This window comes from Drosophila grimshawi, unplaced genomic scaffold (assembly GCF_018153295.1).
Source record: "Drosophila grimshawi isolate 15287-2541.00 unplaced genomic scaffold, ASM1815329v1 contig_44, whole genome shotgun sequence".
NCBI lineage: Eukaryota > Metazoa > Arthropoda > Insecta > Diptera > Drosophilidae > Drosophila > Drosophila grimshawi.
In genome coordinates, this window is record NW_025063240.1 from 19,281,774 (window position 1) to 19,309,663 (window position 27,890).

Here is a 27,890-nt window from a genome sequence, read left to right on the forward strand (position 1 = left end):
TTTTACACATACAAAAATTTGACACAAATTAATAATTTGTAGCAGTCGCCTCATCTCAGCAGGCATTTGTTGTGAAAGCTCAACTGAAACAGTTCAGTTTCTTGCCTCGGCCCAAATTACAACATCAATATTTTTTAGTTACAAAATTTTGGAAAAATTTTTCCCCAAATCAGTCAAAATCGCAAATCATCTAATTGGGAAACACATTTCGCATGATGGCCTTGCCGCGCAGCTTGATTTATATGTTTGAATTTGTGATTGATGATCTGCTGATAACGAAACAGAATCTGTGCGCGCCCGAGGAGTATCCCACTTGTGTGGAGATCACGTTCCGTTCGAATGTCTTCCTCAGCATCTGCGATCGCGAGTTTGGAACCTGTGTGAATCCCAAGCAGTGCAAGTGCGGCAAGTGTGTAATCTTTGCGCTCGATTCGCCGATCACCGACAAGGATCGCCTGCTGATACATGTGTATAAGAAGAAAACGAATCGCTGCAAGTTCCTCATCGGATTGACTGAGTTGCCGATGAAGCCAATATTCGATCGTGTAAAGGAATCCTTTGATGCGGAGAACATTAACTGGGACAAGAATTGGGTGGAACAGCTGCAGGATTTGCCCAAAATGAAGGGTCCCAACAAGGATGCGTTGGATAATTGCTCCTGCTATGATACCGGTTATGAGCGACGCGAACAACTCTGTCCCACATCGGAGCTAACGAAGCGACTGTTGCCACTCTTTAATCTCTGCAAGCAGCAGACGGGCAACATGGTGCTGATCATGCGGCTCCTGTGCAATGGTCCAGTAATCGTGTCTCAGTTTTCATTGAATCATTCGATCTGCTCAAGGAATCCCGTATGTCCGCCGCCATGCTGTGAGCCATGTCCACCGAAACCGTGTCCAACTCCATCGTGTCCATCATGTGGCAAGATAAAGGTGTGTTGCGATCCCCCGCCATGCTGTCCCGAAGATCCATGCGATCCCTGCTGCAATGCCACTGGTAACACTAATGCAACCGGTGGTCCCATGGACACCAGCAAGAAGTGCTGTAAGGGCAGGTGTCCGCCCTGCCCACCGCCACAGTGCGTGCAGCCCGATCCTTGCTACTTACCCTCGCCAGCATCCATGAAGCAGAAATGTCTGCGCTATTTTGCCTGCAATTTGGACAAAATGTGTCCCTGCGAATACTGTGAGGATGAGTTCGATCGCGGTAAGCTTGACTGATCCATGTATGTCCAGCTGTCCATCTCATTTCTCGTGTATTCATAGAATGTCCCACTGTGCCGTCTAAGCGTCGTTGCAAGTCGGAGATTGAGCAGCGTTTGGAGCCTTGTGGTCCATGCAGCGGCGTTCCTGCCCATCCTCGTTACATACAGGTGCAAAAACAGAAGGACATGGAGACTGTGCGCAAGGACAAGCAGACGCAGGACAAGGAAAAGAAGAAGAGCAAGGGTCGCCAGACCGGTGGTTGCGATGACGATTGGCTGCCAAACGGGAAAGATATCTTTGGTGGCAATTCGGTACCAGCTCATGGCGCCGGATCCAATGATCCTTGCGGCCACTGCTGTTCGGATTATACAAGTTGCTGTGACTTGGGTGAGTTTAAACTTATACTTGACAATAAAATAATAACCACAATTTGGCTTACAGCGCGCAATCGAGCAATAAGACAATTGCGACACTTGTTGGTCAAATACAACATCCAGGTTTAGTAGGTCAAAACATTTTGAAAGTCATCAAGGAAGGCCGATCGTACAATCAAATCAAATATTTAAACCTTAAGGTAAATTCGACTTTACTTTGGCATTAATTATTTTATATCTTTCCGTAAATCCGCTACGGTTTTATTTTTAGCAAGTCAAGTGTAAAGAGTGTTGTCAATGCCAAAGCGAATACAATTCGTGTTTAACAAAGCCAAAGCTGTGCGACTCGTCTCCAAAGAGCTTGCCCAAAAGATCCATCCGTAATGATAGCCAACCGAATGTGCCGGTTTCAACAAGGAACAGCAAACTGTGAAGTTTTGAAAGGTGTGCATCAAGGCTGCCGTCGAACTGATCTTGTGATTTCAATAAGTTCATTCCTGACATGCTGCAGCACAGCAGCTTGGTCCATTAAATGATTTTCGAAACTTTTTCGCGATTTGACTTGTTTTTAATAATCAAAGGGTTCTTTATTCAATATATTCTATACGATTACCTATTTCAGAATGAACTAGCATCAATTAGATATGCTGAAGGTATGCAACAAGGAGGAAAAAGGTACCCAACTACAATATATGTTACTTAGTATATAATGTCAATTAATAGGCAATTAAGGTTTCGCCAAAATGTAATATTTTATAATTTGATTTATCAACCCACTGAGATACAGAGATTTGTTTTGATATTTTTGCTCAGTGTGTGTCAGGGTAATGGAGAGGCAATGGCAGCAGTGGGTTAAGCAGATTTCTTTTGCCAGGATTTATCGATGGGCGGCAGGCTGTCTCTGGCGCTGGTATCTCTCATATCCTTCGATATTGGCCAACTATTTTCCCTTCTTCTTCTTCCCCTTGCCCTTCTTACCCTTTTTGCCTTTCTTACCCTTTTTGCCCTTCTTGCCCTTGGTGGCATCGAGCAATGCTTCCGTCACATACGTTTCGGTGGTCACCTTGCTCACGGGCAATGTGACTGGCTGTTTGGGCGTGCGTAACTCGATCTCGATGGTGCTCTTCTTGTGCTGCGACTTGGACTTGCTGCCCAGCTTGACGAGGAACACATCGCTATCGGTCTCCTCGCACGTTTTGTAACAGACCTAAATAAGAAGTGGGAAAACAACAAAACAAAAATTGGTTATTTAGAAAGCGACTACTGACAGATTTACAGCCACATCAAATTCGAATTCAAACTGTGGTTGCCACATATTTGGAGCAGTTAGTTTGTGGTTATGCAACAGATACACATGCTGCAGCATGTGCAGCTTGCAGCTGTTATAAGCGTTTAGCCAGAGCAAGTCACGGAACAATTGAAGCATTCGACATGATTTGCGGTGCTTACAATTCCGCATTGCAACACGTTCCGAATGTGGCATGCAACCAGGCGCTATTATCTGCTGCTGCTGCTGCTTACGCTGCTTCTGCTACTTCTGTTGCTGTTGTGGTTGTTGCTGCTGTTTTTGCTTACCTCAATGCCCTTTTTGCGTGTATCCAGATTGACGCCCTTCATGGTGTCCTTGATATCCTTGGCCTGAACCTGCATGGAGCAGCTGCGTTGATTCCTATTTGGCGGTATGGCAGGAATGCAAGGAACTCCGCCACCGCACAAGCGTCGACGATAGCAATCGAGTTTGGCTTCGTGCTTATCGCAGACACGCGATCGATAACAGTCGACCTTGGCCTCCTCCTGCTCGCACGCCTCCTTGATCTTGGAGAAGGGCACATAAAAGTTGTCCGTCTCGCAGGTATCGTTGCCAGAGTATTTGATATTTGCACGCACTTTTGGTATGCTGGGATGATTGACGATCCGTCCGCAGGTGCGACGCTGTATGTGCTTCCGGGCAAAATTGCTGCGTTGCAGTATATCGTTGAGGCACTCGTTCGAGGGACAATCATCAATGTCCTGCCTGTAGCAGGGATCATCGTCGGCACCCAAATTCGAAGCGGCGCCATCATTCACACTTTGCACCTTGTGCGTATTCTTGAGGACACGTATAGTCAGACCACTTCCATTCAAACAGGCCTCGAACTCATCATAGGCCTCGGGACCCGCATCCGGACGTGTGGGTTGTATAAAGCATGGCTGGATCTCTGGACTGCAATCGCAATCGTATTGGCATTGACAACAATCATCACAGCACTCATCGCAAATCGCTGTCGTTCACGATGATTGATGATTGATCAATCAAAAGTTGTTAACAAGTAGTACTTACGTCGCGGCATTGATGGTTTTATCATTTGATCGGTGATCTTGATTGGACAGCTGACCTTCTTACCCTTTTTGCCCTTCTTGCCCTTCTTCCCCTTTTTGGCCATGTCGCTTAGCTAAATTTAGATGAATAGATTTAATGACTCAATTTGGATATTGCACTTGACCAGTAAATGGCGCAAATTTCCCCCAACAGTTCTTCTGTACGCTAAAATTAAATAACATGCTCAAAATATATAAAATAGTCTATAGAATATAAATTGCGGACAAACAAAAGAATTGCTATTTGCATCCGTCTTTTAGAGAAGCGAGTCCGCTTAAAGTGCAATTAATAAGATTACCTTTTGTATCCAATTCAAGTATATATTAAGGCTATATATATGTACAAAAAAAAATTACGATTGAATTTTTCTCCTTTTTAGACAAAATAGAAAATGCCGAATCGGTAGTTGAAACTAAAATGAAATTTGTTAACCTTAATAATTTTGCTTTGACTTTTGAAGCGTTGATCCAATTTTGATGTACTCCAAATTAAACATAATGTTCAACGATTGCTAAAATCGGACATTTAGAAAATATATTCAAATTGAAGACGACTTATTTCGTTTTCAGCAACTACCAAATGGTTTAAGGTTAATTTTAGGGCTCATAGAAAGCCCTTCATTCCCATTATACAAAAGTTAATCAGAATTTATAAATACATCATTTATTTTTATATTTGTTAAGGTAAACAGTTCTATTGGATTTCTGTAGTAGAATATCGAGCAATATTTCACAATAAAATTTGAGTACAATCTACTTCCTATTCCTATTTTGGGGAATAGGAAAAGATCACCAGAGAACCCGGAAGAATACACATGCTCAAGCTAAAATATTATTTACACGGCACAGTGGGACAATCTATGTATCTGTAATGAACTCATCTATGTATCTGTGTCCTCGCAAATGTGTACAGTAACTCAACTTAGCCGCAAGGCAGGCAAAGCAGCAATATCACTTTTGGTTGTGAACATCATTCGACCTTATGAAACAGGTATTCTGATCTGGAGAACTTTCGGAAGGCACATACTTGTTTCCAAGTTTACAGAAACTGGATACTATGGTGGGTCCTTGGGCGACTAGACGGGTTATTAACACCAGATTTCCGGTCTGTTGCCTGCAGAGATTGAACAATGGCAACATTGTTTTGAACATTGTCGATGTGGGAGACAGCTGCTCGAAGCGTGGATATCTTGAATTGAAGCAATCGCATCTGTCCAACACACCATGATTGGAATCCTTCAATGTGGGAATTTCCAACTTATTCATCTGTAGGTTAAGCGACCAGTTCGCATTTTCTATATCAAAGTCTCTATTAACCTTCTCAAATCGTGAATATATTTCCAGTTCACTTAAGCCAAGCAGAAATTTGCATTTATTGGAACGTTTCTTATAGACATGTATCTGCAGGCGATCATCCGGTGTCACTGGGGACTCTAGTGCGAAGATGCAACACTTGCCACACTGTGGCTGTGGCGTGCAAATCTCCACATAGACGCTGTTGCGGAACGTGATCTCCACACAGGTCGCATACTCAACCGGTGCACATCGATTGATGCGTGTGATAACCAGATCATCCACAGCAAAATGAAACATGTATAAAAAATTCGCAGCACGAGCCATTATCTAAAATGTTTTCTAGCCAAATTTAAATTAAAATCCGGAAACTGGAAATTTAGTTTTGATTTGTTTTGTTGTGTTGAATTTAATTTTGGGGCTATGAATGAGATGTCGTAGTAAATAGTATTTATAAATTTGTCACAAAATATGAGACATTAATATATATATATTAATGCCATTCCGCACATCGCTTTCTATGCAGTCTCGATAACAAAATGAAAGGAATGTGCATAATCTATAATTAAACCATAAATATGAATATGCTAACTCAATCAGCACACATCGGTTGGATAATCCACTTATTTATGGCCCAACAGCAACCCTGGCAAAGGGCAAACGATCAACGCTTGTTGGCCTCACAAGCTGGTTAAATCAGATGACAACTAAAAACCAGCAGCCGCTTAACAGCCGCACCCAACACACACCTGATCAGAGATGTAATTAGAAACCGCTTCTTGCACATGCTCAAAGAAGATGACTTCGATGCAAAAGGTTATTTTCACGCCAGTTAACGAAGAAGGAGAAGATATCGATGCAACCGAGACTGGCTTAGGCTTGGCTTGGTCAATCGAAACAAGTTGCGAGAGATTGGAATACCAAGAGCGAGAGTGGAGAAAAACTGGGAAGTACCTGACCAAGAGATTGAGAGCGGGACAGAGAGAGAGAGAGAGAGAGAGAGAGAAGCGGTAAGCGCAAGCAGCTGACCGAGTCAATATCCAAAGACCGATCGTCGGCTCCAGAGAGGAATCGAGCGCTCAACGTGTTTTAGTTGCGTTCAAACGCTTTAGTCTGTAAGTAAGCAAGCCGAAAGCTAACGCAACTGCAGCAAAAACATTAAAAACACGTTCACGGAGCAACCAGCCGAGGCTCTGGACGCTGCGACAGTCCAGCGATAAATGCGAACCACTTCTGAGGTCGGTCAGCTCACGAGTGCCAGCAACCACACAAAAAAGTGAGAGTAAATTGATACGAGTTCTCTCTCGAAGCAGCAGCAGCAGCAGTTGCTGCCGAATCGAGGAAAGAAAGTAAACAAGACGAGTTCGTGCGATTATCTAATCGAATGTCGGAGGCACAGATTAATGGCCAGGCGCTCTCTATTCCAACATCGAGGAGGAGAAAACCGAAGCACTGATATAAAAACCAAAAACCAAAAACAAGAAAGCAACAACAACATTTCGATCGACCCATTGTGAACTCTTTTCATATTCCATAACATTTATGTAGATCTGTCGCATTGCTAATTTAGAAAGCGCCCCGAACTGCATAACATTGCCTGGGCCGGATTGTGACAAACAATTTGCAGCTACTATTGCTATATCTAAACAAAACACCATCATCAACATCAGCGTCAACGATATCAACATTTTGGGGGAGTTGGGGATTGCAGCCTGCATCTGGCTTTCTCTGAGGCGTGTCTCCGGCTCAGTCGTGTGTCTGTGTCGCTGTCGTGAACTTCGGCTATAGTTTCAGTTTCAGCTGCCACTTGAAGCTTAACAAACCAAATTCCGCGCAATGAAAATGCTACGTTTAACGCTATTATTCACCGTGCTCGTTACGTTTTTGGCTAGTGTCGATTCCGGTAACAATACGCCACAAAATGTGCACGTGCCACACATCGTCACCGTTCGCAATGTGCCACGAAGTTTGAACAGCAGCATTGGCAGCAGCGGCAGCAGCAGCAGCACAGTCATCAGACGAGGAAATGTTCCAGTTGCAGCCACAGCTGAGCAACAGAAGGAGGCAGCTGCCACAAATGGCCGCGATAAAAGAGGTTAGTACTTGAAGCTCTTGAGCTCTCTTTAACCCCACCACCTCCCCCGCCAGACAACCAGCCACAAGTGATAGCTCGAGTGGCAATTGAATACCTAAATCCATGCCAAGGTCGCCGGCATCGTAGTCATCCCATCGATATATACGTTAATGAGGCTGCTGCGCGTCAATAGTTGTGCAAATATTTAAGATTGCACTTAGAGCGAGATTCGTTATATAGTTTTTATTCATTATGCATCAATGGGAAATGCTTTGGCAAACTATTGAGCTGTTGAGGCGTCAAAGTAGCATTTAATCAAACTGACCTTAAGGTTAACCTATGCATAACATTTTAATGAATTTGCGATGGCAGTCAAACAATGCTAAATTGTTTATGTAAAAACCAGATCTGGTGACTTTTATTTGTTTATGCATAACGGTGTTAGTTGAGACAGTCTTATTAAATATTCCGTTTTTGATCACTTTTTGCTGATCTCTTAATATCAGAATATTATTTTTTAAGTGCTTATGCTAATCATATCCAGTACTCCAACTTTTGATTAGTTGATTGCATAAGATCTTCATCTCAAGCAGACTTCATCTAATTAGTGACTATATACAAAACGCAAAAGTTAAGTGCACAAATTAAAACAAATATTTTGATCACTTTGTTTTTCTTCGAAATATATCGTATTAAGATCAATATCCATAATCGAAAACTGGGTTTTTATCCCATTTGAGGCCATTGTTTAAGGAGCAAAGCTAGCAAATTTCTTGTTCTAAATGTCATTGGCATCTTTATAGGCAAGCTAATTAAATATTCAACAGCAGCATATAGACACAGTTGATTTTTTATTTAGGTAATTCTGGAATGGTGGATGAGCTCACAAATTACCGTTAAACTAATTAACAATTAACAGATATGCACAAATTCTAATTGAATGCGTTGTGAAACTTGTCCCAGCACCTTTTATAGCTACTTTAAAGTTGATTTCTGCTTTTGCTCGTTTTGCTACATTTTTTTTTGATTTTTTGAATCGAATACAAAGCAAATATTTAGCGCGTGCATGAAACAAATTTCCAAAGTCGGCTTAAAGATTAATGGCCACTAACTTGAATGGCTTAAGATGATGATGGCATTTATTTAAATACTTAATATATTTTTCTTTTCCTCACAAGTTCAAGCACCTCTTATGTAATCATCGATAATAGATGCAAATTTATCAAATTAAAAATAGCATTTAAATACCAGTTCTTATATAATATAATCAATAATTTATAGGCTCAAAAACTATAGCTAAAACTTTTTAAATGACAGTTCTTAGGCTGAAAATTTACAGCACATTATGTAAATGTTGATTAATAATTTATAGTCACAGAAACTACGCACTTTATATGCAAAGTCTAGAATAAAACGATGGCATAATTAAGATGTTAATAATCGACAGAGCTTAATCAACAATTAAAAATCATTAATAAGCTGTTTGATTTTCGTATAAAATCTCGTTTGACATTAAAAGACATTTGCAACATGCGTGTTATCTGCCAAATATTACAAATTGCCAAACGTCAATCAAACTGTAAAAACTAAATAAGAATACTCTGGCGAGAGAGCTCAACTAGAAGATACTCTAAAATCCATATATTTACCTATAGATTTCCCAACCGATCTTAGTGAAATTATTACAGATAATCAATATAATATGAAGGTATTTACAATCTTGATGTATATTTAAAATTGAAGATTTCATTGCGATCGATAATTGGTATTCTCGAAACATAGAAAGTTTTCGATATCGATAAAGAATCAGACTTGATTTGTGTGAGGTAAGCGATAACTCTCATTCCAAATTGGAAGTCTCTGAGATAGACTTGTTCAAACAGACCAACACACAGATAGACTTGGTTAGATCGAAACTTCGATTAGTCCTGATTAGGAATATATATGCCTTATGGCTATCTTCCGCCTTTTACATACTTTTGCACAACTTTATGATACACATTTTTACCCATTGCCAGGGCATAAAAAACAAGCGCAGTTTCTAAACGTCCAACGGGTCGTATGCGCTTTACGATTGCATTGCGCATACGCCAAGTATGACAAACGTTTTGTGGTTTAATTACGAGCGCATTGATTGCACAATTGTAAAATTAAAAAACGAATTAAAAACTTTTTGTGTGCCAAATAAATGCACATTTTAGTTTTAAGACTCTAATTTATTTAGGAAATGTGCGAAATCTGGTCTTGTTTCAAGCTGAAATCGCAAACATTTTTGGATACATATTTTTCGCACATCGCGTTTGTTTTTTCTGTTTGCGCAACGCTGCAAAAACAAACGCTTGTATTGGGTAAGTACTGGGGCAGTGTTGAGAGAGATGTAAGGGGGGAGGGAAGGAGTAAGAGTAGGTTGCGGAGTCTACTTGCAGATGCTGTGCTGAGCTAATTGACCTCTTTCCAGCCAAGCGGCAATTAAGCGGCCCTCAATTCTTTGCAGAAGTTGCTGCAAGTTTTTTTTTTTTTTTTTGAGCCACAATTACAGATACAGATACAGATACAGATCCAAATACATTAAGCGTTGTAGTTGAAACTGGCGGCTATCTGCAACAGATGCAAGTCAAAATGATTTACTATTTGTTGTTATTTGCAGTTGTTGTCGTTCAAGGCAGCTTGCAGTCGACATCCTCGTCGAGTCTACATGATTTATGTAACTGCCAGCCAAGACGACAATTAGCCAATGTGGTCATGCCGTTGTAGTAACTGCTGGATAGAGAGATACACATCACATTTTGAGACAGAACTGGGTTACGTTGCATGGTTGCACGTTGAACGTTGCACGCTCGTGAAATTAATAAACTTCAAATCCAATACGACAAAAACGGTGCGTGTAAATCGATCGGTGATCGGGCAACTAGATTATAGATTGTGCCTTTTGGGGCCATCACGACAGGCTGGCCCGACTTTCAAATGGTCAATTGGACAACAATTCGACCAACAATGGCATGTAAATTGGGCGAACAGCAATTGAAATGTGGCTCATAATGAGCGACAAATGGTCATAATAGTATCTCAAGGATTATTTAGTTTTGAATTTGTTGGCTCGTTGAGAACAATTAGGCCTGTTAACAATAGGGGCCCAATAATGTGACGGCTATTAGAGCCCATTGTATTTCTTTGTCGGTTTAATGGTAGCAACTGGCTGACCTCAGCAGACCAAAAACCACAACAATTCACTGAAGGATGCCCGGCAATTGGGTTTGAAATCGATAATTAATGCCACGGAAATAAGTCAAAATATAAATATGAATGACTCGAAAAAAATTCAGCTCTCAATTAGTTTTTGAGTGCTGCACTTAGATTGCACTTAGAGATTGTGTGTTAAAATGCTGCAGACTCTGTAAATTTATTTTAGTTGAAAAAAAAACATTGTTTGTTTGTATCAAAATGAAAAATATACTTTCCCTTTCACTTTTCAGAACTAACTGATTTTTAGTTATGGCTGAGGAAAGCTTTGTAACGAATCTTGTTTAACTAACACAAGGCAATAATCGTTTTATTACGAGTTAATTTTAATGTAATTTTAATCAAATCATGACTCTTTTGGACAAAGTAAACTTTGCACTGACTTTAAATTGTACAAATTTAGCAGTGCAATGATTTATAGCGCACTGAACACACCCAATTTTAAATGTATCCCACTTTGAGTGTCCATAACTGAAATTGGATTTGCTTCAGCGCACACACAAATGTCAAGGGGGATGCCCTAGAAAACAAAAATGATGTCTCTTGAACCATAATGAGCCAACATTTCAAAAATAATTTTAAAAATATATAATTGCCGCTGGCATAATTCGAAATTGTGTAATCAATTTTAATTCAATTTACGGACACTGATGAAGGTAAAAAACATATTTGTAAAGGCGTTGCAAAAACACGCACTCAAAATGCGAAACAAACCCCAAAACGACGGGGTAATCAACAATTTTTGGTGGGTGTGCGACATCTTTTGTGGTTTTGTTTTTTTGGTTTGCTTCTTTTTTGTCTTTAGGTTTTATTACATTTTGTGTGTGTACCTTTCCTTAATACATCTAGCGAGCTGTTTAAGAGCAGTAAAATCTTTAATGTCGTTTTGTTTGCGCATTTTACAGCAGCATTTATATCAATTATTTGGCAATTTCAACTCATTAACTGGAATGAGGGATGCGGGGAAGGGGAAGATGGCAATTGGAACGGGAACTGTAACGCAAACTGGAATGTGCTTTAATGTTAAGCAGTAAAATGCTTTTATACAACCTTGACACAGTTGCAGTTGAAGCAGGGGGTTCCAACTTTAGCCAAATGGCAATCGATTAATCTCTCATTAAAAATGAAGCACAAGAAGCGGGAAGAGTCACAAAAAAACGAAAAATATGCAAATTTTGAACAAAAAATAAACGTAACCCGCTGGAGCTCCAGCTAATGATCTTGAGTGCTTCGCAGAAATGCGACCCTGAGGCTAGACACACGCAGACGGTATACTCTCTCTCTCTCGCTCTCAGTGAGTCAGTCTTTGTGGGTCACAGATTTGATTGATGTGTGTCATTTGAGAAGCCAGCCAGTATGATGACAGATGTCAATCCAAAATAATGCCAAGACAGAATGTAATTAAAGAGGTGTGTTTCAGATAGAATTGCCAGTTTTTTAGTTTCTCATTTATAGTTGCAAATCTAGACCTTTTTTGGAATGCAGTTTTTGTATACAATTTCTAGAGGTTAAACCATTATTAATAAGCACTGGCTTTTGAAAATCCAATCATTACTAACACTTTTTTGTGGTATCATTTCAACATGATTTTCGAGTCAGACTTTAAGTATTGTATTATTCTAGAGGTCAAACTATGATTGACCAGACTTGATTGTTGAAAATCGGTTTAGTTTCGACAAAGCTCTGTGTTTCATATTTACATGAATTCCGAAGCGAAGTCGTATTTTAAACTTTAAATGTTATATTAATCTAAAGGTCAAGCAATGATCAAATAGCCCTTGAGTTTAGAAATGTGATCGCTTCTGACAAAGTTATGGATGTGTAAGGTTTACCCCCATTCCTACATGAGATTATTTGAGAAATCACTTCTTAGATCAATTTCAAGTCAGGAGCTCGTTTTAAACATTAAATTCATATTAAAAGTGATTCTCCAATTAATCTCATTTAAAATGCCATTGAACTTATTTTTAGAATCATTTACAAAATGAGGAATTACACTATGAAATCGAATCCTTCTGCGACTGTCCAAAAGTGCCAGTTTGTAGATGGGCTGTCAGTTTAATTTAATCATTTTAATCGCAATAATTTCAAGCATTTTAATTAAGCTTAAAAAGAAAACTTGATAAACACTTGACCCTCAATAAATACTCTGTCCCTGAGTAGAAGCATTAAAAACTCGTCAGCCTGTACAGGTTGTACACGTTTTTTAATTACTTCTGCTGATGCTCTTTTTGCACCTCATCATGTGGCTCCAAATCGAGTTGAGTGTGGGCCGCAGCACGGCAGCGTTTATGTAATTGCCCCAAAGTGGCAGCCACCTGTGTGTTGGGATTTCACAATTGAGCGACGGCCCACATGTGATTACAGTGATTAATCGTGCATCCAATTTTCATCCCAATTGTAATTGCAGGCACCAACAACAACAACAGTGCAAACAATCACTTTCAATTGGATCAAAGCGAGTTGGCGCGCCAGAATCAGATAACGCAACAGATATTTGCCAATTTTCTGGAGCGTCGCTTGTTTCCCAATCGCACCGTCAGCCAGAAGGCACCCACCATCGCTGATATATTGCCCAAGCCAAAGCCCGCCACGGGTCGTCGTCCACATCCCCGGGGCTTCTCCGCCAGCAGCGATGGCTTCAAGAGGAGCGGCGGCGGAGCGCAACGGAATCGTTTGGCAGCTGCAGCTGCAAAGCGAACAACGGCGACGAGCTCGGATCGGGCGCGTGTTCGCTATGAGGATGAGCAGGAGGATGATGATCTGACGGATCAGCAGTTGCAGGCAAACAGTAATCCACAGGATGAATTCGATGAGGATGTGCAAGAGTCGCTGCAGAGTGTTGAATCCGAGCAACACGATCAATACTATGGCAACATATTTCATCGTGATCCCAGTGAGAACGAAATCGATAGCGGTAAGTTTGGGGGAAAAAAGAAACTATTAATTAAGTCTTCAAATCATAGAGCGATAAAGTTATCAAGCGTACAATTTAATGGATCACGGAAATTGCTGCTTGGGGCAGCTCTATTTAATGAAGCTTGTCCATCAATCAAACTACAAATTTGAAGTAGCTGCAGCTCCCATAAGACTATCATCAATATTACAGCTAATGACCTTGCTTTTAAGTAGTTTCAGCTGATGCTATCGCTATTAGTTTAACAGCATCCCACACACACAGAGAGAGAGAGAGAGAGGGTATTGATGGTAACATTTGTATACCCCGTAAGGCTATTAAATTCCGCCCTGTTTATTCTTGCTATTTTCCACTTGTTTTTGAGCCATTTATTTGCATGCAAATGCCACATTTTAGGGTCTGTTGTAGTAAATGTAATTTGCACGCCGTTTCGGTTTATGGCCCACGAGGCGTATGATGGATGAGAGTATTTTTTTCAACATCATTTGCAGCATCAGCGAATGTCTTTATTTAATTTATGACTTTTGACAATCGCCTGGGATAACGTCAACAAATAGACGAGTCAGCAGTAAGGAATTGATTTTGGAAATAGCAAAAAAACAAAACAATTTGCATGTTAGAACATTATTCAACTAATTAAACGAATTAAATATTTAAAATCAGCTATAAGTACACAATTAAATAAATTGCTAGATAGAAGATTTCTAAGAAATCTGACAAAGAACAAATATGATTAGTCTGGGGAAGAACCGCAATTTTAAAATATAAAGATTGTAATCTCCATCAATCATAATAATAATCAAAAAATAATAATAATTTTTCATTTCACAAATAGCTGCTTCCTACTGCATTTTTATTTATTTATTTATTTTTTTTTTTTGAGTTAGTAACGCACGGAATTTATTTGTTTCTTATTACAATGAATAAAGAATAGCCCTGAGCAATTAGTTCGATGTGAATTTGATTAGAAGCGTCTCTGATCTACTTTCAATGGCAAATGCTGGATGCAAAGTAAAGTTGAATAGCTTCCGGCTTGTTTACTGGCGAGATTTTCGATTTTATTTTGAAGTCTGAGGGGAATCAGTAAAAAAGCGATACATGCTCACAACATGCGACTTTGATGCGCTGTAAACTTGATTTTTTTGGAGTCCAAAGATAATTCTCCCATAAGCGTATTATTCATATTACAGGTCTTGCTTTTAAGTAGTTTTGGCTGATGATGCAGCTACCTAGTTGAACATCAGCCCGCACATTAGACACAGATAAAGAGAGGGTATTATATCTCCACCTGTTTATTCTTGTTATTATCTGCCACCAAAGTTTGGGCCATTATTTGCTTGGGGGGTCTGTTGTAGTAAATGTCATTTTCACGCCGATTCGGTTCATGGCCCACGAGGCGTATGATGGATGGAAGTTTTTTTATTTCAACGTCATTTCCAGCATCCAAAGTTGTGTGTATTTTACTTAATTTATGCGTTGCTATTTCAGCCCATTTACGCAATTTAAGCTTTATTCGCCAACTGTATTTGCAGGGCCATGAATTATAATTGTACAATCAATATTTAACATTTAACTTTTGATTGATCTCTATCTTATATCTTATTTAAATAGTCAACAGAAACAGAAAATTGCTGAAATAACTTTTCAATGATGGGTACTTTTCAGTCGAAAGATTTGCAACTTTGAATTCACACGTTTCTGCCATAAATCGTTCGATTTGATTTTATTAAATCGTTTGCAAATTTACCTTAATATTGATATAATGTAGACTAATAAATATTTTATGAATATTTTATTGTTAAATCTTAAAAGCCATTTGCATATAAAAGCCAAGTTAATTGACATTATTTAATCAATTAAAATAATCAAAATAATTAAAATCTGCACTAAGTACAAATTGAAATTGCTAGATAATATTTTTCTGAGAAATCTTAACCATCGACAAAATTTATGATTCTTCGGGGGAAGAACCGAATTATTAAAATACCGAAACTAATAATCTTCATCAAGGGCAAAGCCAATCAAAGCACAAAATGTTTGCCGTGTAGAAAAAAATCTAATTTTTGAAATAAAAAAATAGCATAGCAACAAATTAATAAACTATAAAATTAGCCAAACCCGCCAATTATTCGCCAATTTGCATTCAAAAATAATAGTAGCTGTTTAAGGTAGTTTTGTCTGATCCATTTGCTCTAGACCATCTTTCAAAGGCAAATCCATAAATTCATCGGGGGAAGAACCGAAACATTTATAAAAAAAATAATCTTCATCAAGGGCACTTTAAAAAAAATCCCCGAAATTTACCAAGTAGAAGAAAAATCGAATGATTTAAATAAGAAACATAACAACAACATATTAACAAACTATCAAATTAACACAACTTGGCATTTAGCCGTCGAACCAGCTGTTTATGGTATCTTTGTCTGATCCATTAGCTGTAGTCCATCAATAAATTCAGCAAACATTTTTTAACGATTGCGACACGTTTGCGAAACTGCCCACTCTTTTACTTATGCATTTCAAAATTCAATTCAAAAACACGTTTGTACAAAGAAAACAATTAAAATTCTTAAGTATAAATATTGCCCTATGGCAATCGTAAAATATTGTCTTATAACTGCCCATTAATAATTTATAGATAACTAATCAATAAATAACTTGTAGAACTTGTAGAATATTTGTGTAATGATTTGATCAATTGTAAGAAATTAGTTCAACTGGGACCGTTTGAAGTGCCCAATTATAAATCAAGATTAGGCTAGCGGCAACTACAACGGTTGAGCTAGCCCTAAAGTTATGCACGAAACTTGACTGTTTTATTACACTGAATAAAACATAGCCCTGGCCAAGTAGCAATGAACTCACGTATCGGCTATTATGCTCGATCTGTATTTGTTTAGAAGCGACTCCAATGGCAAATGCTAATCGCAGCACAAAATTCAAAGCGTAGTACAACTTCCAACTTGTTTAGTCCGTCGGCTGACATTTTAGTTTTTATTTTGAAGTCTCAAGAGTATCAATGAGATCTGCTCAAAGTCTACGATTTTGATACGCATTACAATCTATGTGTCTCTCATCTATGACTCCAAAGATTATGCGAAATATACTACATATGAGTACAGCAATTCCAAGTAGCTCCATAAAAGGTGTCCACTTTTTCACTTCATTTATTGTGCGGATTTCAGAGTCCAAAAGTCGTGATGGTTGTGCATCCATTTTGAAGGCGGCTTTTTGCTGTACAAGTTCTTTATTTTATAGTAAGCTTGTTTTATGACAAGTTTTGGGCAACGAATTTTAATGACTGCCTAGTAAAAATGTTGACAGCAGATGAATGAATTGAGTATAGTTGCTAGATATGATCAGAATGTGCGAGTGCTGAAGTATTTTTCAATAGCTTTGAGTACACTTTGAGAAAATCTGCTAAAGTTATGAACATTCGTTGACTGCAGTCTGTTTTGCTGGCTCTGTTAACGTAACAAATGATAACTTCATAAACATATAACGTATACGCAGTGTATCACCTGTTCAAGGTCAGCTGCAAATGTCAGCTAGCAACAGCTGTGAAGCAATTTGAATAGAAGTCAAAAGCATCAGCATTCAATGAGTAAGCTATGAATTCGGTTTCGTTATAAATTTTTTTCTTGTTCTTTTTTGTGAAATTGCAAAATCTTAGAACTTGCAATGCGAAACCAGAATTTTGAAATGCCCGACTTTGGGGTGTTTGTTTCACTCAGGCTCGAGTTTGAGCTCGATTTCGGCTTGTTTTGCGGTGGGCATGTCTGCAAATCAACACACGCTTCACTGATGTTACCTTGGTCAGCATTTGCCAGCTGCCAAAGGCTGCGGCAAGTGTTTGACAAGCCAGCCGTCAGTCAGCTGCACACGGTACCCCTCGCTCCTCATCAGTCGCATCTCAACGGATGCTAATCTTGCAGAGCGTTTCACACCAAATATACAAAAAAAAAAAAAATTCGTAGATAAAAAACTCGCCGACCAAACAAGTTGGTTGCAACCAGTTCGACCGGCTCAGTCTCTCTCTCTCTCTCTATCTCCTGAGTCGCCCTCTCTCTCGCAGTTGCTGCAACTCTCTGGCAGCTGTGTTTTCTCTCTGCAGGGGATTCAGCATTAGTTGGTGCTCAAGCGGACCAAAATTGTTAGTTCTTCGACAACCGACGGTCAGTTTGGGCGCGCATGCGCACGACGTATTCGAGATTTGAGGTATTCATATTAATATTGTTAGTCGACTCTCCAAATCAGTTGAGTCTTGTTTTTTTTTCGCCAACTTTCGATTTCGTTTCAAGATCTCGCTAAACGACAACGTACGATTACAATACAAAAAGCGGAACGCGGCATTTATAATTTATCATATCTGTGCATCTCGGCGGAATATCATAAATTTGTAATCGACAAAAAAATGCGTTGTTTTGTTTGCTAGCTTTACGGAAGTGCCAATTTGCATAACTGTAAAATAAAAAATTCCAACACAAAATAAATATACATAAAATATTCCAAAATCATCATAACAAAGAGATAAACTAAATTTGAAACAAAAACAACCAACAACAGCCACAACATGGAAAAATATATAGTTTTGTCTGTGATAATTGCCGTGCAGCTGTTGTGCAGCGTGGATAGGACACTGGCGACACCGAGTAAAACAGCTGGACCCATAGCTGGTATGTTGATGTTAACCCAATTAAATTTAGCCCACTTTTTGAGCCAGCTGGCAGCCAGGCCATTACGCAACACTTCACGGCGCATCCTTCCGGACAGTGGGCAACTTATCAAAAATTCACTTTCACTTTCCAAATAAGGCAGCAGCGCAGCGCCAACAACGAAAAAGAGTTCAAATTTATACAATTTAGTTTTTTCTCTTTGGTATCTGGTATTGATATTTACTTTTAGCATTTAATTAAGGAGTTGTTTACATATGATGCCATAAGTTGGCCAGCTATCGAATTGATTTATCACTCTTTGATTAGCGTACCTCGCTCCAATTTGTGTGTACAGATGTTGTTGCTCTTTTTTCTTCTGGTTTTTGTCTGTTTATAGATTTGTAACATAAGCAAATTGGATCTACAACAAAAAGCACACAAATCACTTAAAAGAAGCGCATAAATTTTCAAATAAAATAGAATTGAAGGCCGGGGTCAATTTGTTCATATAATATCAATAATAATAAAAAAAATCTGTGGAAGATTTAAAGTTTATGGATGAGCAAGTAGGGCAAGTGGTGTGCAATAAAATCAGCTACACAACATGGTTAAGCAAAAGTCACAAGCAAATTCAACAACATGGCGTATGCGTAATAATCAATGTTGACTTGCAAACAGGCTATCAAATGTGGTTTCTTTTATGAAGCAAATGGAATTTTTTTAAATTTAAATGAATTACTTTCTTCACGCTAAACACAAAACTAAAGCCAATAAACTTGAATAAAATGCTTAGCACCAAAACATTATTCTAAACGAACGTCAAAATAAAGGTTAAAGTATTAGCAAATAAATAAATGTTGCCAAACATAAAAGACGTTTAAACTGGTTGAAGTAATAAAAAAAAAAAGTAACGTCATTCACATTTATATCTCAAACGATTCTTTTGTTAGAAACGAATACGTGTTCTGGCTAAAATTTAAATTCAGAACTATTTTTTATTGCACAGGAAACTTGTCGCATAAAGTCTGCAAATATGCTTTCGGAGTTGAGTTTCTAAACGACTTGTTGCTGGCTGCCAGTTTATTTCAATGTTAAGAAAATGATAATGAACGCTGTCAGCTGTCAGCACCTCTTGGCAAAAAATATCTCTCAACTCCTACAGAAGGTCACGTAAAAATCGCTGCTAGCCTTGCACAATTCAACTTTTAATTGGAGTCACTTATCCCAAGAAATTTTCAAGCATTGACATTGACTTTGAGACTGCCCCGCCCGCTTTTGTAAGCTGAAAACTTAAATTCAAACTGGTTTACTTTGCTGCTGATTAATTGACTGCCAGAAAAAAAAAAAAACTGAACTATAAACAAGTAATAAATATTAAAGCGAAAAGAAGTCGTTCATTCAAATTGACTTTATTTATTAATAAATAGCAGTTATTGTTTGTGGCAAACTTTTGTTTAATAAACAGACCGAAACTATAGCTAAATGAATAAACTTAGCTGCAAATTAATCAATTTGCACATTTAATTTGTCAGTCGACTGGCTGGCAATATATATATAGATAAGTTAAGAAATTAACAATGCGTGCTTAATTCGTATGGTGCATTGCATAGAAAACTGTGAAAAATGCCGTAACATCCACAGCCCCATAAAGTATATATATACATATATATATATATATATATATATATTTTTTTTTTAATTTGCATCACCAGCTGAGCTGGTCTATCTGTTTCTATGCAAACTAGTCGGTCAACTTTGCTGCTATTTTTTTGAAACTTCGCATTTATCGGTCTTCTTGCTGCAGGCAGTACATATTTCTGAGATGAACACTTTGTCATATATCTGACATAGCAACGATTCTATCTTTTTATCCACATATACATATCTAATTATATATCTATGTATATGAATATATATCTATCTATTTATATATCTATCTATCTATCCATCTATTTATCTATTTATCTGTCTGTCCATCTATTTATCTAACTCTTCAGCTATCTATAATTTTTATTTTTATATTTAGAAGGAAAGATCTGATTCTCTTGTATATTGTATTTTCGCATATATATATATCTCTTTTATGTAAATCTTGACATTTTGTGTGGCCAATTCAGGGCATTCATTTCATTACACAAATGGCGGCATTTCGCATTATTTCTTAATAAATTACACGTTTTATGATGCAGTCAAAATGTTTACCAGCTTTTCAGTGTTAACTCATGTAAATACTACTTGAATGGCTCGCTTCAACGCCAGCACTGAAGACGCAATAAACCAAAAAAAAAAAAAAAACCGTCATAAGAAACAATGCTAACCTTAAAAAAAGCAACATTCATAATTACTATTAGTGCCGCCTTCTGCAGACCTTGGGTCTGCCATAATGACGTCCATTTGGGATGATTAATTAACAGCATTCGTGAAATATTTGCCATATATTTGTTTGGGTGTCGCTTTTATTGCCTTTTGTGTTTGTTCGTTGTGACTTATATAACAATAGAAATCGCCGTTAACTTGGCCAACACACGTATGTTTGTTAAGATGTTGTAAGGAACCTTCACACACTCAGAACCCATTGTCTGAACAAGTTAGCATAAAAGGCATTGACCTTGATTTGGTTATTTTTATCATTTGTAAATTCCCCCACCATGGTTTTATCATAAAACTATTGTCAACAATTCTAGTCCATCGACTGGTTGAACTTGTTTTGTAGACAATCCAATTCACTTTATTTGGAATTCCCAGACTATAGAGATGAACACTCATAATTCAATTCAAATACCAATTTATTTAATTTAAATATGGTTTTTATGGTCGATATTCGCAATGGATAATTAATCAATTAAGGCACATAATAAGCTGAGAATCCAGCAAAGAGCAGTTGTTCAAAATTCAACTTACGCGTTTTTATAATTCTGTGAAAATTAAACTTTATGGATTTTTTAAGTATAGCTTTCATAACGGGATGCGAGTTTTTAAATACAAACTGTATATTTTAAGATCGGTTTTTTTATTAGCTGTTTTTTTATATGCAAATTTCAAAAATCGACCTTGGTATTTTTGTTGCCCTGTTTAAATTTCTGCAATAATGGACTTAAGTATTTTATTGTGTTGTTTACCTTTCTGCGGGAGATAAGTATAATTATTGATATGTATTTTTTGATTTTATTTTTTATTTTTAGACTGCCCCAACTGCGTGGACGAGTCACAGTACACGCCGAATAAGTGGACGATGCCGCTGCTGAAGCTGGGCGAGAAGCGCTACTACCTCGGCATCTTCTTCAAGGTAAGCGGCATTCTGCCAACCATAAAAAAAAGAAGAAGAAAAAATACATTTAAGCCGCTCAACGGTTCAATTGTCTCGTCCGCCCCTCCAAGTCCGTCCCTCTGCAAGTCCGGTTCGGTTACTTGCCATTAAATTGAACGGCAGATTGCACATATGCAACCATATATGATACTTAAATGCCGACAACATTTAAGACAATATAATAAATATGGCGTTAATATGCAAGATGTGTACTTTAGCACAAACTTAACCAAGATGCTAAGCCGGATTTCATATAATGTATAGTTAAAATTCTCAAAAACCAACCACCACCAATAAAAATCGTCTTATGGAGTTATTAAATAAATTGCAACTATAAAAATTTAAAATTTTAGTTATATAGTATAAGTATAAATAAAAATTAATGGCCGACAATAGACAATGCAATTACTTTTAATGCAATGCAAGATTTCTACTTTGGCAACAATTTAACCAAAAAACTGCAAACATCTGCAACAAAGTCCAACAACCTGCTAAATTCCAAGTATCGACATTTAAAATTATAATAAACAAATAACAAAATGTAAAGAATTCGATTCATAAACTCTATTTCTTTTAAGTTAGACACACCTGCGATACCATCAACCTTCTTGATATCATTAATTATTTAATATCTTTAGCCTCAGAATTGATATCAATGCCAAAATTGTAGCAAAGTTGAATAATGGCAGCGGGCAACGTGCTTGGACACGCATCGAACATTTGGTTAATATGGTGACGTTGCGGCATTGTTATTTGTCGAGATTTTTCATAATTTATGCAGCTATTCATTCATATTAAAATCATATTAGTGAAGAAAACCCACAAAAAACGCGCCCAAAACGCTAGCGACTACGATGCGGCGCCAAAGCGATTCGCTGAGAGACGAGTATGCAAATGTTTTACAACGGTTTGCTGTATTCACATAATAATATCTATAAATTTCTGCGATGCCGTGTTTAGCATTCTCCTTGAATTTTAAAACCACGCCAAAAGCTCATTTAATAAAAAACAATTTAACGGACAGCCACTGAAAACTAATCGATGTAAATGAGTGAAACAAATATTCATTGAATTCGAAACGGAGCAACATAAGTGAGCTTGTAGAGGAAGTTGTTTTGTTTTTAATTTCATGTATTTGAAGTTACAATTTAAATTAAAATTTTGACATGTCGAGAGGGTGAAAAGATTTATAGCCAATTCAGCTGCAACTTATTTCTCATGTGCTGCAAAAGATTTATCACTGCAAAGGGCTGTCAATTAATTTCAGCAACAGGTGCTTAGATAAAGCAAAACGAGTGAATTGAAATACTAAACGATAAATTGCTCGCTTAAGTGCAGCATACTCAATATTAGCTGTGGAAAGTGAAAAGTGATGCGGTTAGCTTGATGTTTCAATTAGCAAATTAACTGCTAAGCGATTAATTACTCATTTGAATGCCGAATAGTTTAGTGTAAGCTATGGAAAGTGATTAGAATGAGCTAAGCCCGAAATTTCAATTAGTTGGAAACGTATTTTGATGTCTTTTGAACAAGTTAGCCATGCAAATTGACAGCAACTCTTTAATCTGTTTGCAGTAATCAGTGTGCCCATCGATTATAAACTTCAAAAGTTTTAACGTTGCTCGTTAAATCGATGCTTGACTTATGTGGTATTTGTAACCCCCAATTCCAAATAATGCCCAACAAACAACAAAGCTAACGAAAAAAGTAATTACATGTTTTATTGTTTTATGTACACACAGTGCCAGTGTTGAGTCAAGAGGGTTGGGCTAGTGGCAGGGGTAGTCGGTGGCACACACACACACATGTGGTACATAAAACAATTCTATTGTGAGCATGCCGACAGCTTGATATTGTGAATTGAATTCATTATTAGAACATTAATTAAAGAGCGGCAGCCACAACTGATTAGTAAACAATTTGCGATGATATCAAAAAAACCAAAAAACAAAAAAAAAAAAACATGTTAACCAAAAAAGAGAACATAACGGTAAAAACAACTCTGTAGCCATCTCTGTAGCCATCCAAGTCGAACGTTGACATTTCAGTTCATGAATACATTTTTGAACATCTGTCTTTTTGTATAATAGAAATTCATAACTTTTGGTCACTTCTTTAGAAATTTGCCATTTTATTTATTTATTTAAGACCCTCCCCAAATTCTCCTCCTCCGCAAAATTAAGAATCACTGCAAGAATCCATGAATAAATAAGCATCAACTTAAAGTTTGTGTTTCGTGTTTTACGCATTGCGAAATCTTGACTGTAAACAATCGCGTTGCAGTCGTGTGGCAAAATGCAAATGCGGTTGGCCAAATTCAAAATAAAAACGACCTGGAAAGAACTGCCATCTTGGGTACTACGAATACTAGATACCCTGGCAGACCGAATTGCTGCTAAGTGATTTGATGTACAAATGTAATGCTCATTAAAATATACTTATTGAGAATGTTTGATTAAGATAGCTTAAAAAAAAGAAAGGAGATTTTACACAAGAACTCAGTTCTCGACTGATCATTCGTAATTGAATCTGGATGAGTTTTGTACCAAATATGAGGAGAGTTTTAATTGGATAGCTTGTTCATCTTGTTCCAAACAAGAACACATCTTCAAAAGATCTAAAGCAGCTATATGGTATAGAGAACCGATCCGGCTGACTTCATATACTGCCTGCAGCAAAAAATCGAAGATATACTTAGCATTATCAAGATAGCTTCAAAGCTGAAGACACCTGGCTATATCAATTCAGCTGGTAAATATCTTATGCGTTACGAGTTCATCGACTAAATATATAATTGTCTCTTCAAGGGTATCTGAAAATTACCCTCTTAACTTAAATTGCCAGCGGCACGAATAACCAGAGAAAAATCATACAGTAGGCAGTAGACTGGCAGGCAGGCGGGCAGGCAGTTTACTTGGCCAGTCAGCCAAATTGATGTGGACTCTGTCGATGTTGTTTTTAATGCGACACTAATTGCTGTTGATTATGCGAGGAGAGGCTAACGATTGAGCAACTCATTCGATTCATATATATACATATATATGTATATATTATGTTCATAGTAGTATTCGTTGTGTTAATAACACTTACAAAATTGTCAAATATTATGTTGTCCCCCCCTAATTGAGTTGCTATAAATTCTATTTGCATGACATTTGTGGAAACAAGAATATTGAGCTGTTGGTCGTTAATCAGTAGCTGCTTTTAGCCTACTCTGTCCAAATATATATTGACACTACAAACTGGATTTCAATTAAGTGAATAAAAAAATAATTTGAACGAATTTAAATTACTACAATATTTTGTCAAAGTGTATATATATATTTATATTAAGTCCAGACTGTAAAAATCACACATTTTGCTTCCCATTTCTATAATTTGTATGCGCATAATTTCTTAAACATTTCTTGAACATTTTTCTGCCTAGTTTTCCTCATCTTTAATTCATTTTAAAGCCTGAAGTTAAACCATTTTATATTTACACACACTCTCGCTCTTTCTCTTACGTAATACATAATAATTGTGTAATATCCATCGAACTCTCCCAACTCAATCTCATTCTGCGCCAATCCTTACATCGACTGCTGCTGCTGCTGCTACTTCTGTTGTTGCTGCCCACATGTGGCATACATGTCACGATGTTGCACTCGACTCAACTCGACAATCCACAGTTCGAGTGCATTACTGATCCAGATCTTAAACGGCATGTCACAGCTGCCACATTCATATGTGTGCCCTACCCTGCCCCCTCTCTCTCTCTCTATTCCCCGTCTCCCTCTCAATCTTTTACCTAGCTGGCTGTAAAAAATCTGTGAGAAATGTCAATAAAAGTCGACAGCATTTTATATTTTATTTTGAATTATTCAGCAGTTGAGAGTGGGTGTTGCTTGGTTGGTGGCATAGTTGAGTGTGCCAGTGTCCTTAGCGACGCAATTGGAATTTCTCATTTTGATGATTGCCAATTAGCGAATGCCTGAAGTTGGCCAAAAACCTTTTAATGATGCCAATCGCAGCCGACCATTTGCTGAATTTAGTTTGTCAACACTTTTCAAAATTTGGTCTATTTATCGGTTTATCAATAAGTGTAATTTGATATTCAATTAGCACTAATGGCTTCTGGTTAACACCAGCTAAGCCCATGCATCAACCTGTATGTAATTAGCCAAACCATTGAATTTCCCCGGGCTACAAGCCCGTTGTCTGCCTGTTGATTCTCTATCATGTGGCTGTAGAAATATTTTTTGTATCTTTACCACAATTTCTGGCAGTCCTCGCTGCCATGTGAGTGCTTTTCAACTAGCAGGTGATGCGCATCTAAATCGATTACGCAATTACACTTAGAGAAAGAAACGCAGAGACTTTGCAGCGAAAACAGAAAAGAAATAAAAATTGGAATTTGATTTGCTACTTTCAAGAAATTAATTGCAAATTTATAAACAATTATATATTCAAAAGAAACTAGATTTTTTTTTAGTGTAACATATGGCGCAACTCCTCTCAGCCGATGCTACCTTTTCTCCGACTCCTGTTCCACATACTTTGTCTGTTCGTGGAGCTCTCGTCATGCTTTTGGCTCTGCGGTCTGCCGCCCAACTCAACAGCATCGGCATCGTCATTAACTTTGCTTTAATTGTATTAGCCGTAATTGTGCGCGAATAAAGCGCAAACTGACGCAGCATCCTGCCGATAGCATCCATGCTAGCTGGCTGGCTATCCGGGCATCCTGTCTGCGGCATCCCAATGACGTGGAGAAAGTGTTTAATGCGAGCTCCTGCTGCTTTTCTTATTGCTATTGTTGTTTTGATTGTGTTTGTGGCACGCTCACTGAAAGTGTTTATTGGGCTGTAAAAGGACGCACCACTGACGCCAAGAAGTCAATTAGTTTGCCATACATGATGTAAGAAAAGTACCGCTCTCCATTCTCCATTCCCCATCCCAAGGTCTGGGGGCCAGCCTTAATGGCAAGCGACATGCTTACGGTTCATGTTTACCTGTCGTGCATTTCATGCAAACATGCCAAGATATAGCCAAATTCTTTTGTGCTTGGCCAAAAACTTTTATGAACTTAGATGCTCCATAAAATCTTACTGCGGCTTGGCTTTGTGTGGTTTGACTTACACAGATATAAAGAAACTCAAATGGAACTTGTTAGTTAGATATTTTTGAACCATTGATGTGGGTTGAAGAATTTAAATTGCATAATTATGATTCTCTAAAGTAAAGTTTTCTTTATTTTTCAACTGCTTAGAGAAAAACACCTCTGTAATAAAAATTTGTCACATAGCTGCTTATACATTTTAAATAATAATCAAAAGATTTTTAATATTTTTATCTGCATTATAAACATGTAAATTATTTATAGAACCTTCACTATTACCCTAATTACTTTGTAGTACATATCTATATACTATATATCTATTAAATCAAATAAACAAATTACGAAGAGCACTTGTACTTCGTTGCATAGCTATTTAAAGTTTACTTTTTAGCTTTGAAAACTTGCCACTTTACTCATATATTTTTTGTATTTGTTCTTCAACTTTACAGGCGAATTGGTTCAAAGCCACGCAATATTGTCGCTACCATGGTATGCACTTGGCTAGCATTTCATCACAGGAAGAGAACGATAGACTGGAGAAACACATACGCGACTTTGGTAAGTGAATGTACGATTGAACTCGATAAGCAGTTGCCCCGAGTTGGGGGGCAGCTTTGACTTGCGAGTCGTGCATAATACGCGGAAGTTGTTGGTAACCCAAAACTAACAAAAGACAAAGGGGGGGACTAGTTGGCAACGGCTTTTGTTGGCCAACGGTCGACTTGAATTGCGGCCAAGCATTCAATTTCGATGCACTTTCCCACAGCAGCAGCCGCAGCCGCAGCGGCAGCCGCAACAAAAAGTGAATGTGCGATGAATGCAAGAGGGCAGTTGGACTGCCTTGCCACGCCCACAATGCCCTAAGCTGTTTGAAATATGCATTTATAACCCTCACACCCACTGATTATCATTCATTCATACATTAACAGGCCTGGGCCACGAGCATTTCTGGATTTCGGGCACAGATTTGGCCGATGAGGGAAATTACTTTTGGATGGCCACCGGACGACCAATCACGTTCACCAACTGGAATGCTGGCGAGCCCAACAATTTCCGCTACGAGAACGGTGAGGAGGAGAACTGTCTGGAGCTGTGGAATCGCGATGGCAAAGGACTCAAATGGAACGATTCACCCTGCAGCTTCGAGACATACTTTGTCTGCGAGGTGCAGCCCGTCTGAAGAAGTTAAACCCGCCCCCCCATTAAATATGTAGATATATTCGAGATATAGGATATATATCAGGCATATGCGACATTGCGGCACACACACAAAGAAAAAATAGTAGTTTAGCATTGCATGAAATAAATTTAGTTTTTAATGTGTTTAGTTGACTAAGGTGATAAAAGTATGTGTGTGAAAATGGCAATT

The 27,890-nt window shown here is 38.0% G+C and overlaps 4 protein-coding genes across 5 annotated transcripts; 2 read left to right on the forward strand and 2 right to left on the reverse strand.

The window, feature by feature from the left end:
• Positions 1-95: 95 nt before the first annotated feature.
• On the forward strand, positions 96-2,135 carry LOC6556788. Its single transcript, XM_001983628.2, has 4 exons — positions 96-1,206; positions 1,266-1,592; positions 1,647-1,779; positions 1,851-2,135. Exons 1-3 carry the CDS (start codon positions 213-215, stop codon positions 1,706-1,708), a joined length of 1,383 nt encoding a protein of 460 aa, XP_001983664.2. The 5' UTR covers positions 96-212; the 3' UTR covers positions 1,709-1,779; positions 1,851-2,135.
• A 171-nt stretch (positions 2,136-2,306) lies between these two features.
• On the reverse strand, positions 2,307-4,387 carry LOC6556725. The gene is made up of 4 exons (XM_001983627.2): positions 4,237-4,387; positions 3,900-4,103; positions 3,155-3,840; positions 2,307-2,786 (listed from the first exon to the last, which is right to left on the reverse strand). Exons 2-4 carry the CDS (start codon positions 4,000-4,002, stop codon positions 2,520-2,522), a joined length of 1,056 nt encoding a protein of 351 aa, XP_001983663.1. The 5' UTR covers positions 4,003-4,103; positions 4,237-4,387; the 3' UTR covers positions 2,307-2,519.
• A 501-nt stretch (positions 4,388-4,888) lies between these two features.
• Positions 4,889-5,557, reverse strand: LOC6556941. The gene has a single exon (XM_001983626.1). It carries the CDS (start codon positions 5,555-5,557, stop codon positions 4,889-4,891), a length of 669 nt encoding a protein of 222 aa, XP_001983662.1.
• A 787-nt stretch (positions 5,558-6,344) lies between these two features.
• LOC6556837 (C-type lectin 37Db) lies at positions 6,345-27,816 on the forward strand. Of its 2 annotated transcripts, XM_001983625.3 has the most exons (5): positions 6,345-7,325; positions 12,955-13,461; positions 21,299-21,402; positions 26,971-27,079; positions 27,451-27,816. In XM_001983625.3, the coding sequence occupies exons 1-5, from the start codon at positions 7,067-7,069 to the stop codon at positions 27,699-27,701; spliced, it is 1,230 nt and encodes a 409-aa protein (XP_001983661.2). In that variant the 5' UTR covers positions 6,345-7,066; the 3' UTR covers positions 27,702-27,816. The 2 variants fall into 2 exon arrangements, with proteins under 2 accessions (XP_001983661.2, XP_032598932.1); XM_032743041.2 differs by lacking the exons at positions 6,345-7,325; positions 12,955-13,461 and adding an exon at positions 17,641-18,137.
• Positions 27,817-27,890: the final 74 nt, after the last annotated feature.